Source organism: Ixodes scapularis, unplaced genomic scaffold (genome assembly GCF_016920785.2).
Source record: "Ixodes scapularis isolate PalLabHiFi unplaced genomic scaffold, ASM1692078v2 PGA_scaffold2__306_contigs__length_199485367, whole genome shotgun sequence".
Taxonomy (NCBI): domain Eukaryota; kingdom Metazoa; phylum Arthropoda; class Arachnida; order Ixodida; family Ixodidae; genus Ixodes; species Ixodes scapularis.
In genome coordinates this window covers 115849816-115862246 of record NW_024609857.1, presented here as the reverse complement: position 1 = coordinate 115862246, position 12431 = coordinate 115849816, and the positions used below count along the sequence as shown (strand labels likewise).

Here is a 12431-nt window from a genome sequence, read left to right as displayed (position 1 = left end):
AAAGGACAGTGTGATGTCGCTGTTGTGTACAAGGGTCAAAGTATGACGTTGCCCGTAGTAATTGTCAAAGACAATGGAAGGAGGCTTCCAGTGCTGCTTGGACGGAATTGGCTCCAGCGTTTAAGGCTGGACTGGCATGAGATTGGCCAAGTCACAACGGAAGATAGGGCTCAAGCACTACAAAGGAAATACCCTTCCGTGTTCTCAAAAACACTGGGCACCATACAGAAGTTCGAAGCGACGATCTTGCTGAAGTCTGGGTCGGTCCCTGTGTTTAGCCGTGCTAGACCTGTTCCCTTTGCTTTGCGAGAGCAGGTAGAAACCCAGCTGCGCAGCATGGTAGAAACGGGCATGCTTCGACAAGTAGCGCGCAGTGACTGGGCAACACCACTTGTCGTTGTCCCAAAAAAGGACGGTAGTCTCAGACTCTGTGGAGACTACAAGGTAACGATAAACCCTGTTTTGAAAACCGATCACTATCCGCTGCCCAGGCCGGAGGACCTGTATTCTGTCCTCGCAGGAGGCAAGGTTTTTTGCGTACTTGACCTCTCTGCGGCGTATCAGCAGGTGCCACTCACTCCAGAGTCCAGACCATTTTTGACAGTTAACACTAGCTTGGGTCTTTTTGAATTCCAACGCCTTCCCTACGGTGTGGCTAGTGCACCAGCAATATTTCAGTCAATGATGGATGAGGTGCTAAAAGGCATTCCGCACGTCGGATGCTACATTGACGATGTAATCGTGGCAGGATCTGACACGGCAGACTGCCAAAAGACTCTCGAACGTGTCTTGGGAAGGTTGCGTGAGTACAACATCACGCTCAACGCGGACAAGTGCCGTTTCTTCCAAGAATCCGTGACGTATCTGGGTCACACAGTGACCGCAGATGGGATTTACCCTACAGAGGCCAAGAAAAGAGCGATCTTGGCAGCACCTGAGCCCACCACCGTCACAGAATTGAAGGCATATCTGGGCATGTTGAACTTCTATTCGAAGTTTTTAAAGAATGGTTCAACAGTCGCAGAGCCGCTTTATCGGCTTTTGAAGAAGGATCAGAAATGGTCATGGACGAAGGAATGCAGCGAGGCGTTTGCTAATACGAAAAAGTTGCTGACTAGCAGCCAGGTGCTGACATTCTATGACGTCGATAAGCCGATCGGAATGCTCTCTGACGCGTCCTCGTATGGCGTAGGAGCAGTTATCTTTCACGAGACTGCTGACGGCGAAGAGAGGCCTATCGCGTTTGCCTCGAGAACGTTAACGCCAGCCGAGAAAAAGTATGCTCAGTGCGAGCGCGAAGCTTTGGCGTTAATCTTTGGTCTCAAAAAGTTTCATCGCTATCTTTTTGGCAGAGAGTTCACAATCTACACTGATCATCAGCCGCTACTAGGCATTTTAGGCCAGGAAAGGCCTGTACCGACACTGGCCGCCGCACGAAGGCAGCGTTGGGCCATGGTGCTGGCAGCTTATAAATATCGGCTGAAGTATCGCCGAGGGAAAAACATGGAAGTGGCTGATGCTCTGTCGAGATTGCCTCAGGCGGTGCCCGCTGAGGAAGAACCTGTTGAGTGCCTCTCAGTGTTTCAGTGCCTCCCATTGAACGTAGAGGAGATTGCAAAGTATTCAAAACGAAGCCTTACATTGTCCCGTGTTGCTGAGTTTACTCTAAATGGTTGGCCAAGACCGCACGCGCAAGAACTTGGGCCTTATTACGTGCGCCGCGACGAGCTTTCACTTGAACAAGGTTGTGTAACATGGGGTGTCCGTGTAGTGATCCCGGAACAGCTAAGGGACCGCGTGCTGAACTTGCTGCATGAGGAGCATCCAGGCGCCAGCCGCATGAAGATGCTGGCACGAAGTTTTGTATGGTGGCCTGGAATTGATGCGGCTATCGAGCATCACGTACAGAAATGCCAAATCTGCCAAGCAGTTCAGCCCGCCGCCCGTCCGGTACCACTGCATCCCTGGAGCTACCCTGCCCGGTGCTGGTCGCGTGTGCACGTGGATTTCGCTTCAAGGGGTGCCCATGTGTTTCTGGTGCTCATCGATTCATTTTCGAAATGGATCGAGGTTTGGGTGATGTCTTCTACATCCACCACTAAAACATTGGAAAAACTTCGAGGAGCCTTTTCTGCTTACGGTTTGCCCGAGGTACTAGTGAGCGACAACGGTCCGCAGTTCACGTCAGCTGAGTTTGCTGACTTCATGAACGCCAACGGCGTGAAACACATTCGCACCCCGCCTTACCACGCAGCCTCTAACGGTGCCGCAGAGCGCACGGTTCAAACTGTGACACGAGCATTGCTCAAGCAGGTGCTCGAAGGCGAAGCAACCGGTCGGCAGTGTTCTCTTCAGGAAAATGTTGACAGTTTTCTGATCTGTTATCGCAACACACCAAACAGCGTGACTGGGAAAACGCCCGCCGAACTATTCCTAAGGCGCCAGCCACGCACAAAACTTTCCCTGCTTAAACCCGACTTTGTCGGCGCCATGCAACGCAAGCAAGAACATGTGAAGGAACAACGCGATGTGTCGCGAGGTGCTGAACGTGTGTTCAACGTGGGCGACCGTGTTTTTGTGAAAACAGTGCGCGGTGAGTGTGTCTCCTGGGAAGAAGGAATCGTGTGTCAGGTTGTCAGTGCTGCGACCTACGTTGTGAAAGTGCTCAACCAGCTTCGCTTCACGCACGCTGACCACCTGCGTCCTCGACATGCGGAACCCATCGCGAGACCGGGCCGTACGACTGTGGATGACGATCCATCGATACCGCCACCCACGAGCTTTCCAGCCCAGGTGCCGTCAGCACCACCCAGTGCGAAGGCACCGACGCTAGCGGCGCCACCTCCAGACGCGGCTGGTACGACGCCGACGCCTGACGCAACAGCACCACGGCGCCACCCGCAGACCCCGCCCGGGAAGGACCGGCGACACCTACTGCAGCAACGCCGGTTCCGTCTACGACAGCGGAGAAGCAACCCCTTCGACGAACTTCTCGCGCATGCAAGCCGCCTGACCGTTTTAAACCCGAGGACTTTAGGAAATGAACATTTTTTGCGTGAGGGGGAAGGAAATGTTGTAGCGTGCGGATTGAGTTATCGCGACTGAGTCATCGCGGAAGCGCCGCCCGGCTCGTGACGTCATGTCTGTGATAAAAACGCTGCGCTCAGGAATAAAGCACTTCTTGTTCGCCAGCACGCCATGGTCTACAGTCACTTCACCAACCATAAGCAGAAAAGGCACAGTGACTTCCGCTTTTGACGCTGCTTGATTGGTCCCACTGCCTCGTAGCGTCGGCCGCGTCTCGACCGCGATCTTTCCTGCGCTTGGACACATATCATCTAGCGAGACCTTTTTTTTTTTTCACCAATGGTGTGCTGAAGTGTTGAGCGCGAATGCGCTCGGGCGAGGTCAGCGACAAACGCCTTTCCACAAGCCAACGACTCCATCGCTTCTACGCTGAGCCTCCTTGAGCAGGACGATACCTGTGTCGTGCCTTGAATTAGTAAAGCCAATGACCTGCGCGCTAAGCCTATCACGGCTTTCTATTTCGATTGTTACGTAATGCCGGAGCTCCACTAGCGTGACAAGCCAAAAAGCAACCGACACGGACAAGCCTCCAACTGATGCAGCGTGCTCACGATGGTACCTTTGGCAATCGTTTAGTCCTTTGGTGCTCGTGAAGTAAGCACGAGTGATTGCGAGCCTGCCAAAGATATCCTCGCGTGCATGATGCTCATGTTCGAGCTTAGCCCGCTTTATTCTACAAAGTCTGTCACATCGCGAAAGAATCTGGTTTGAAGCTTGTCGCTGCCGTTGGTTCCTGTTTGTCGCTCCAGTGGGACTCCGGCATAACGGAGGCACACAACGATTTTTTTCCCTTCATCGTAATGCAACTTACGATTTCAGCAAAGCGGACCTGACCCAGCGGAAAAATACTAAACTGGACGAAACAGGTCCTCTTGTAATATCTGCGATCGTCTCATGTGGCTTCCGTGATTCCATGTTGTCGCGGTTGGCGCGATGGAACAGTCGTCCCGGTGACTCGGTCGTTACTGTCGTATCAACGTGTGGCCCAGGTCGCTCTGAACGCAACCTGCGCAAACGCGTGAACCAGGCATTGTGCATTTATCAACGTTCATTAGCACCGTTGAGGGGCAGTCCTTCCGTCGCTTTCCCGAAAAAGTTCGAGCCCCTGGAAGTTCGCTTTCGCCACCACATTTCCGCATGTTTTAACGTAGTGAATAAAAATCAGGGCAGATAATTTTCATTCAAATCTTATACCGGGGTATTTACTGGCCGCCATATTTGAGGTCACTGTTTAGAGCGCATGCTCAGAACGAGCTCGCATAAATAGGCTGCCAAGGACAGCAATCTTGATGGTGCGGGGTGCACGTGGCAAAATAAGTGCGGAAGCTCGCCATCAGCACGTGCTCAGCATTAGCGCACACAGATATGGCCGCCAGTGAATACACCCTATACTTGCCTGCTGAAACCCGAGAGTTGTGCGTTGAGGTGGCACGTGGCACGACACACTGATCTTTATGACGATTTGCTGGATGGCTGATCGCCCCCTGCAAATGCGGCCACCGGTCGGCCATCTTACGGCACCCTCTCTAACGCTGTCAAGCTTAGACAGTTACCATGGTTACCATCTGTACGTCACGGGACAACAGACGCAAAGGTCATGTGACCACGGCCTCGACCACGCTTCAGCGGATGTCGTAAGCTGGCTGACCGGTGGCCGCAATCGTGCAATGGGCTCGAAGCGGACTGAGGATATGATCGAGCCAGCAAATCGTCATCGAGATCTGTGGCGTGGCAGAACCAGCGTGCTATTTCTGCAACTCCTCATCTGGAAAGAACAGCTAATCCAAGCCACTTCGCTCGTAGTGCCCCCTCAGGCGCCACAAGCGAAATGGTTCGGATATAGCCACGAGGTAGAGGGACTTAGAGTGATAAACCGGAAGTTTCGGAAGTGGCACCCCCCCCCCCCCCCCCCCCCCGGTGGCCGCCATGTTGTACGCAAAAGTGACCACTCGTCACGTGACCTCACAAGCGCCATGACGTCATCGGTAAGATGGCAGCGCCCAGAGATGGCGGATGCTGCAGTTTTTTCGGTGTGCGGTAGCCGTGATGTGCAGCAAATTTCCGACGACTTGGGGCTTCTTTATGCTCGCTGACGGAAGTATAAGGTGAAAATATGAAGGAATTAGACTTTATACCGTTTTTGCACAAGGTCGCTATGTATCATCTGGATATTAACGCCTGTGAGACATTGAGACACCATCAGCTCTGTATCGCCGTACCGGTGCTCGGATTCCCGGATGTGTTCGAGGATCGATAGAACTTTGGGTGCTTTTAGCATGAAATTTTCGCATTCTCTTGGCTTTGTTTGAACGTTGGAATATCTGAGAATCGACGCGAAATGTATGCGTCAGACGTAGGGCCTAGGGAAATTTGTTTCAGCCCTGGGGTACTGCATAATCACAGCAACTTTTAGCGAGGAAGCTCCTGCGACCTTTACGTTTTGTACTTATCAGAAATTTTGCGATATAACTTCTAGCATAAAATATTTGCGTTTTTCTAGCTTCGTTTGGACGTTGGAATGTCTGAGAATCGAAGCGAAAGGTATACGTCACATTTTGCGAGGAAGCTCCTGCGCTCTTTAGCCTTTTGTGCTAACCGACGATTGTACATTCGATCACCTTTCTTCCTTTCTTGTGAGTACGAAGTGACCACTTATTTTCAGCTGCGAGGATGACGTTTTATTAAGTGACGGGATGAATAAACCGTTGCAGGCACCTGCTTCAAAGTTATTCGACTCGCTGTTAGAACAACCGTTTGATTTGTTGCAGCAATACTTTTTTCATCAAGAGTGTATTGCATTAGTCGGTCAATTATTTACTTGTTCTAATTACCTGGACAGGATTATTCATATTAGTGTTCATCCCTTGCCCGAAAAGCAGTCTTGTTGAAAAATGTCACTACCATTCCTTTCGGTCTCTTCAATAGACTTTTTTCAAAAAGTGTGGGCTGCCTATACTTCGTATCACCGTAACTTGGCAAAGGGAAACCGCCACAGCCCCCCGAGTTAATCCGAGAGACGGAGTGAAGGTGTGTGACAAGTCTGTGCAGACGAGCACTCTGAATGACATGTTGTTATGTTCCTCTCTCCAACTTGCATATCGACTCACCGTGACTGTAGCTTTCGCCGCTTGCCAAATTGTGATGGAACGAATTACAGTAGCTACTACCCTAATTACCCAAGGGCTTCATACTTTGGGAATTTGTTCGACAAGAATGTTATGTCCGCCATCACTGTGAACTCGGCTCAGCGCCTATTGGACTCGAATGCTGCATTAGCATTTGACGTGAACTGGGGCCCATTCGTGTGCTTTACGCCGAAAAAAAAATGGAGACAGTTGTGTTGCTTGATGGAGTTTTGCACATGGTCTATAATGTCATACGTATAGGAAGTGTCCTGCTATATAACAATGCATCAGCACATACACTATTAAACTAGATGCTCGGAGTTTTTTTTTTTTGTTTTTTGCAATTAACAAGTTACAGCAATAATTATTTCTTACGAGTGTAGTACTTACTTTTCGTAGCATGGGCCTGTTTTGTGCTCATTAATGTCAGTGTGCTTTGATGTTATTATCATATGTGTAGTTTTAAGTAGGGTTTTAAGTATCCTCCCTGCAATGCTTACAAAGGCCCCTGGAGGGAATAAATTAATAAATAACATTTTCACATCACTGGAGTTGGTTTTCGGATGCACCACATGTTCAGGAGAGGTGGAACGAGTGCAGCCCCATGCAACAAGTCTGCCAGTCTGGTATGTCCCAATAATGAATATTGAAAGGTCAGAGAGGCAAGTGTCCTCAAAAGGTTCAGCGCGTGCCGTGAACACAATTCCTGGTGTATAGACTCTGAAGGCGTAAAGACAAGCGTGTTTATTTGGTTACTGTATCAAACATGTTTATTTCCACTTCATTACAAAATTATTTATCATTAGCAAATGGTTACATAACGAGTTATTTCTGCAACAGTCTCGGGTCAGGCGTTCAGTTGTAGTACCTGTGCTCCTTGTTGTCGGATGACGCTCCCGGCACGTCGGTGTTCAGTTTGGTTGAGTGGAAAATTTGACTGACTGATGCCGTCTTGTCATGTGCGGCCACTGACATCTGATGCACTGAAGCTGCAGGGCTGGCTTCTAATCCGCAAATTTCCCTGGTAGTTTTCTGCGTTAATGCAGCAAGCTCGGGCATGTATTTCTCGCGTGGCTGTGCCTTTTACTGTACCCTTGACTTGATGGCTGGCAACAATGTTTGTTTGCTATCCAAGCCATTTCATTTCCATTTCGTAATAGCTATTTCTTCTGCATCCCGTGACCACTGCAACCTGTGTAAGTTTCGTGTGGCAAAGTGAAGTCGGGTGGCGCTTGGTGTCCATTCTTGAAAACAACCAACCATTCTATTTCTTCAAGTCACTCGGCGGCATTCTCCCTCAAAGCTGGAAATTGTGTGTTTTGTGGAGTGGACACAGATATTTGGTGTCAGCAAATTACTAGGTATTGTCCTTGGACGACAACCGACACCAAATCAACTGTGATTGCATTGCCGCTCACCTGCTTTGTTGTGCTTAGCTCCCGTCCAGGTGATGGGGATCAGGAGCTTCGGAGTAATGTCGCCATCAAGGACAAAGGCCGCAAAAGGTAATCTTCAGTGTCTGGTGGTCGCTCCTCAAGACGTGGCTGAGGGTCATTCGGCACGAACCCTCGCAGGCCGATTCATTGGTATGGGCAGCTCTGGTAGACATGGTCGGCCTCATGCAGTGGTAGCAGAGAGGTTTTCGGTCGGCCATTAGCAACACCTCCGTTTTCCTCGGTGTACTTCCTTCAGCGCAGACCTATACCCAATGTCGAGAATGCTTCGGCATTGGGGTGTCTTAATGAATTGGCATTGAATACGAAGGGGCAGCCGGTGTAGGTCGTCGTGCCATTCTGTCGTAAGTTGCCCTCAATTCGTCAGATGCTGCTTCGCTCGCAGAAGTTTCCGGTTGAAATGCCTGCCAAACTTGTTCCGAAACAATCTCGACAATCAATATAAAAGCTGGGCAACTGATGGCAGGAAGTAGCGTCCTGATCTCCTCCCGGGCAACGTCGTGGATGATGTCGCGGACGCCTGGGAGGCTGGCGTCGAAGTATCAACTGGACAACTCGAGTGTCGAGTTGTTGGAAGCCTCGGCCTTGGAAGCCTTGAAAGCCTCGGTGCCTTCGACTGCTGTCGGGGGGTTGCGGACAAGGCTGCCGAAGGTGGCGTCCCTCACATGAGGGACATGGGATTCTTAGGTTCTTGTCTTCTGTAGCATCAGGGTCGGCGTAGGCGCTCGATCAGGCACAAAACATTCTCCACGAAGGCGGTGACGCTCTTATTGAGGCCGTGTTTTGGTCGGAATCAGGAATGCGACTCTCTCTCGTCGATGTTGGCTGACGAACGTGCGCGTCAGCTCGATCTTGCAAAGTTCCCACGACTTTAAGGAGGATTCATGGTTCTCAAACCAGTGCCTGGCGGTTTCTTCCACGAGAAGTATAGGTTCTGCAGGAGCTGGTCGTCTGTCCACCCATTGTGGCAGGCGACCCGGTCGTATTGTTCAATACAGTCCCCGACGTTTTCATACACATTGCGTGAAAGGGCGTCCGAGTGTGAGGTGCGACGGGCATGCAAACAATGGTGGAAGCGGATCGCGGTTTGCTGCTACAGGTTTGTCGTTGTTGGCTTAGCCAGGTTCGGTTTTTCTGGCAGGAGACCGAATTCCGGGGGTTCTTCCTGGTAGCAACAACTGGCTCGGATTTCAGGTTCATGGTGGTGTATTTGCGAAGTTCATTCTTGTGGTACTCGCTCGTCTTGCCGTTTTTCTGCCGGGCTCAAGATAGGAATTGGTTCGCGGCTCGCCGGGGGTTTAAGATGCGGGATAGTCCGCCACCCATGTCCGTTATCGGACAACTCAGCTGAGAAGCCGCCAGGGTGCACACAGAGCGAAGGGCTATGGGTAACGTACCCAGCACCTCCATCAGAACATACGATGGCAGCCGAGCGTGGCCTGGAACTTTCCAGAGTAGTAAATATTGATAGAAGATAGGACTGAAACAAGCATCCGTGACATTATAACAAAACTGACAGAGGAGAGCCTATCCTGACCACTGAAGAAGCTGCATTGCTTTAGTGGCAGTCTATCCGAATAAATCCTCTCCTTTGGGGTTTGGCGACTGCCGTGGACGAACTGAACTGAAATGGATGTGGGACCTCCTTTCTGGTAATGGACCACTGCAGACTGTCGCCGCAAAGCGGTGCGAGGGGGTGAGCTGGGTAGGCAAAACGCTCGATGAAATGTCCGTACAGCTTGCAATTCGCGTAACGAGTGTGGATGAAACGTTTGTGTCGACGAAACGTGTGGAATCAATACCAACTGCAACACCTGTGCTCCGTGAAAGTGCACGTCCATGCCAGAACAATTTAGGAAGCAGCACAGCATCAGCTAAAGAAGGGCACAGGAACTACCAGCTTAAAGGCAGCTCTTCGGTACGCCAGTCCAGGCGCCGCCGGAACAATTTGAGAAGCAGCACAACATCATTTAGCACGGTACAGGAACTACCAGCTTCAAGGCGGCTCTCCGGCGCGCCGCACAACCATAGTGATCCTTCGGTTATTTGAACTAAGCGGCACCACGATTGCACACTGCCAAGCACGACTCACGTAATTTCCGTAGCTAAACAGTGTATCCAGATACATTAAACACGCTCCACTGCAGACCTCGAGAACTCCAATGGTCAACGAGAGCACAAAAACGTAGCCTAAAAATTTATCCTAGCAATATCCGAATCAATCGGAGGTCCAAGCACCGCAAGGCCAACTGTCCGTTTCGTGGCCATAGCCCCGTCGGTCACCAGCGAAATGCACACCCTTTCTCCGTATTTTCACGTTATACTTACGTGAGACACCACGCTTAACTCTAAAGTCGCTTTCGACCGGCCTCTAATGACGGCTTCCGCGTCTGAAATCAGTTTGCCGAGACGATCGACAACGAACAAAGCATCCGACAAGCTCCAGCCTAGCTGGGGCCAGCCTCTGCCTGGGCGCTGCCATTTTTTCTGTGACGGCACGTATTTAGTTTGGTTACGTGACAAGTGGTCACATTTGTGTACAATGGCAGCGGCCTTATGGGGGTCACTTTCGAGTGCAGACCGGAACCCCGGTTTATCGCTCTAAGCCCCTCCACCTCGTTGAGGTATAGGCGTTTTTTTTAAAGAGACCATGAAGGCAATTTAATTTTTTTTTTTTTAAGAAGGTGTTTGCGGAAGCATTGGGGTCCTGGCATGCCACACAATTTTTTCTAGAACGTTGTGACTCTTATTTCTGTACCTGCAAATAAATTTGCGAAACTGAAACAAACATTCAGATTTCTTCCCTTTTTCGCCTTTGGAAAGAGAAGGGACGTCAGGGAGCACTGTCGGCATCGGTAGGATTTAGTGCACACTCAGTGTGGTTCTCGTGGTTAGCTCTAGTGCACGGCGGTCTGCGAAGAAAACCTGGGAGAAATGGACGACAACGCCGCGCTCGCAAACGAGTTTGAGCTCCCGTTCAGCGACCTCACGCCGACTGAACGGGAGATGCTGCTAAGGACGCAGAAGTCTGGATTGGTGCTTTACGAGGGCGATGCAAGTTTATGCAAACTAACGTCGCCCGATCGACCGCACGTCTTTAGCCGACCTTTCGCGCAACCTACTACTGCACATAAACGCGGCATGATTGGTGAGACATCAGTTCGCAAAGCGAACACGAAACGACGCACGAAACGAAAAGTCCGCCTCCCCGGCGCTCGTACCTCTTTTTCATTTTTTTGTCCATGGTTGCTCGATGCTTGTTACACGCCCGAGGTAGCAGTGCGGGATGCGTTCAACCAGTGACAAACGGAGGGATCGCTTCAGATTATGCTTTTATACACGGTATGAAACCTATTAATTCCCAACTACAACTTCAAAAGATTATCCAACGTTCAAATAAAAATTTTTCATCACATCTCACCACCGAAATCGAAACCAAGAGCGCGTCTATCGTTTGAACCAATCACCAGACGAGGAGCCCGTTGTCGTCACGCTTCGACGGCGCACTCTAGTTGACCTTTCTGCCGCCACCTCGGTGGGGTCTCAGGCATCGTTCCCGGCGCTATTATTACCGCGCCTGTTTGCTCGATTGGTGCGGCACCCAAACTTCTGTTCGGGCTAGAACTTGGTCAACAGTATCTGAGAATTGCCTGACATCCATTTCAATCGTCGAATAACACTTCGAAACTGCCTTCATGGTCCCTTTAAATGAAAAACGCGTTGCGTTCCAACACCAAGCTCGACCGGCACACTGGTCAAGGTCATGAAACAATAGAACGCCGGGCTATATTTTTTATACAACCTAGACGTCAGGAGTCACGTCAATACATTACGCCACCGCGACCTGACTTGTCGTTACAACGTCATGCGTCATCACGACGACGCGTTGACGTCAACATCGTCATCGACGTTGACAACGCGCGTTGCACGACATCAAGACTGCGTTCTGACGTCATATTGCATTGCCAACGACGTCGATGTTGACGTTGACGGCGACGACGACCACGTCACGCGATGTCAAAATGACGGCGTCCTTGTCAATGCGACCTCATAAAGACGTTTGGTGTCAGGTCCTCGACGTCGTTGTTGACATGACGCAATTGGATGTCAGGACGACGTCCCGGACTCCCGACGACTTTACGACGTAGACGACGAAGGCGTCACACGACGTCAAGACTTCGTCGGGACGGCGCGTCGACGTTGATGTTGCCGAAGGCGACGACGTTACACGCCGTCAAGGCTTCATCGTGACGTCGTGTGACGTTGAAGACGACGTCAGGACGACGTTACCGTGATGTTATAGCGATGTGTGACGTCGCGTGGGGCATCAACGTCAACGTCGGCATCGACGACCACGTCCACGCCGTCCTCGACATGACGAGACATCATGACCGCGTTACAACAAATACTTGATGTCGCGAAACGGCGTCGTCCTCGACGCGACGCGATGTCATGACGGCCTTACGACAGCATCTAGGCGTCGCGTAACGTTGTAGTCGACGATGACGTCGTGGCGCCGTCGGAACGTCACGTCGTCGTGACTTGGTGTTTTGACGTTACCTCTGACATCAAAATCGTACAAAAAATACAATATAGCTCCTAAAGGGCTATAGTGCCCATATGACCTTGACCTGTGTCGTCGCTCGCTTCGATCGCAGTGAAGGTGGCGCTGCGATCGAAGTGGCTGGGTTCCACCTGATCGCTTTCACATTTTGAGGTACAACTGAAAGCATGAGCGGAGGCTGTAGCTCGCCCCACTCAGTAG

General features: G+C 50.9%; 1 protein-coding gene across 1 annotated transcript; it reads left to right on the top strand.

Moving 5' to 3' along the window:
- The first annotated feature begins 2079 nt into the window (after nucleotides 1-2079).
- Nucleotides 2080-3105, top strand: LOC121836581 (uncharacterized protein K02A2.6-like). The gene has a single exon (XM_042291515.1). The coding sequence runs from the start codon at nucleotides 2080-2082 to the stop codon at nucleotides 3103-3105; it is 1026 nt and encodes a 341-aa protein (XP_042147449.1).
- Nucleotides 3106-12431: the final 9326 nt, after the last annotated feature.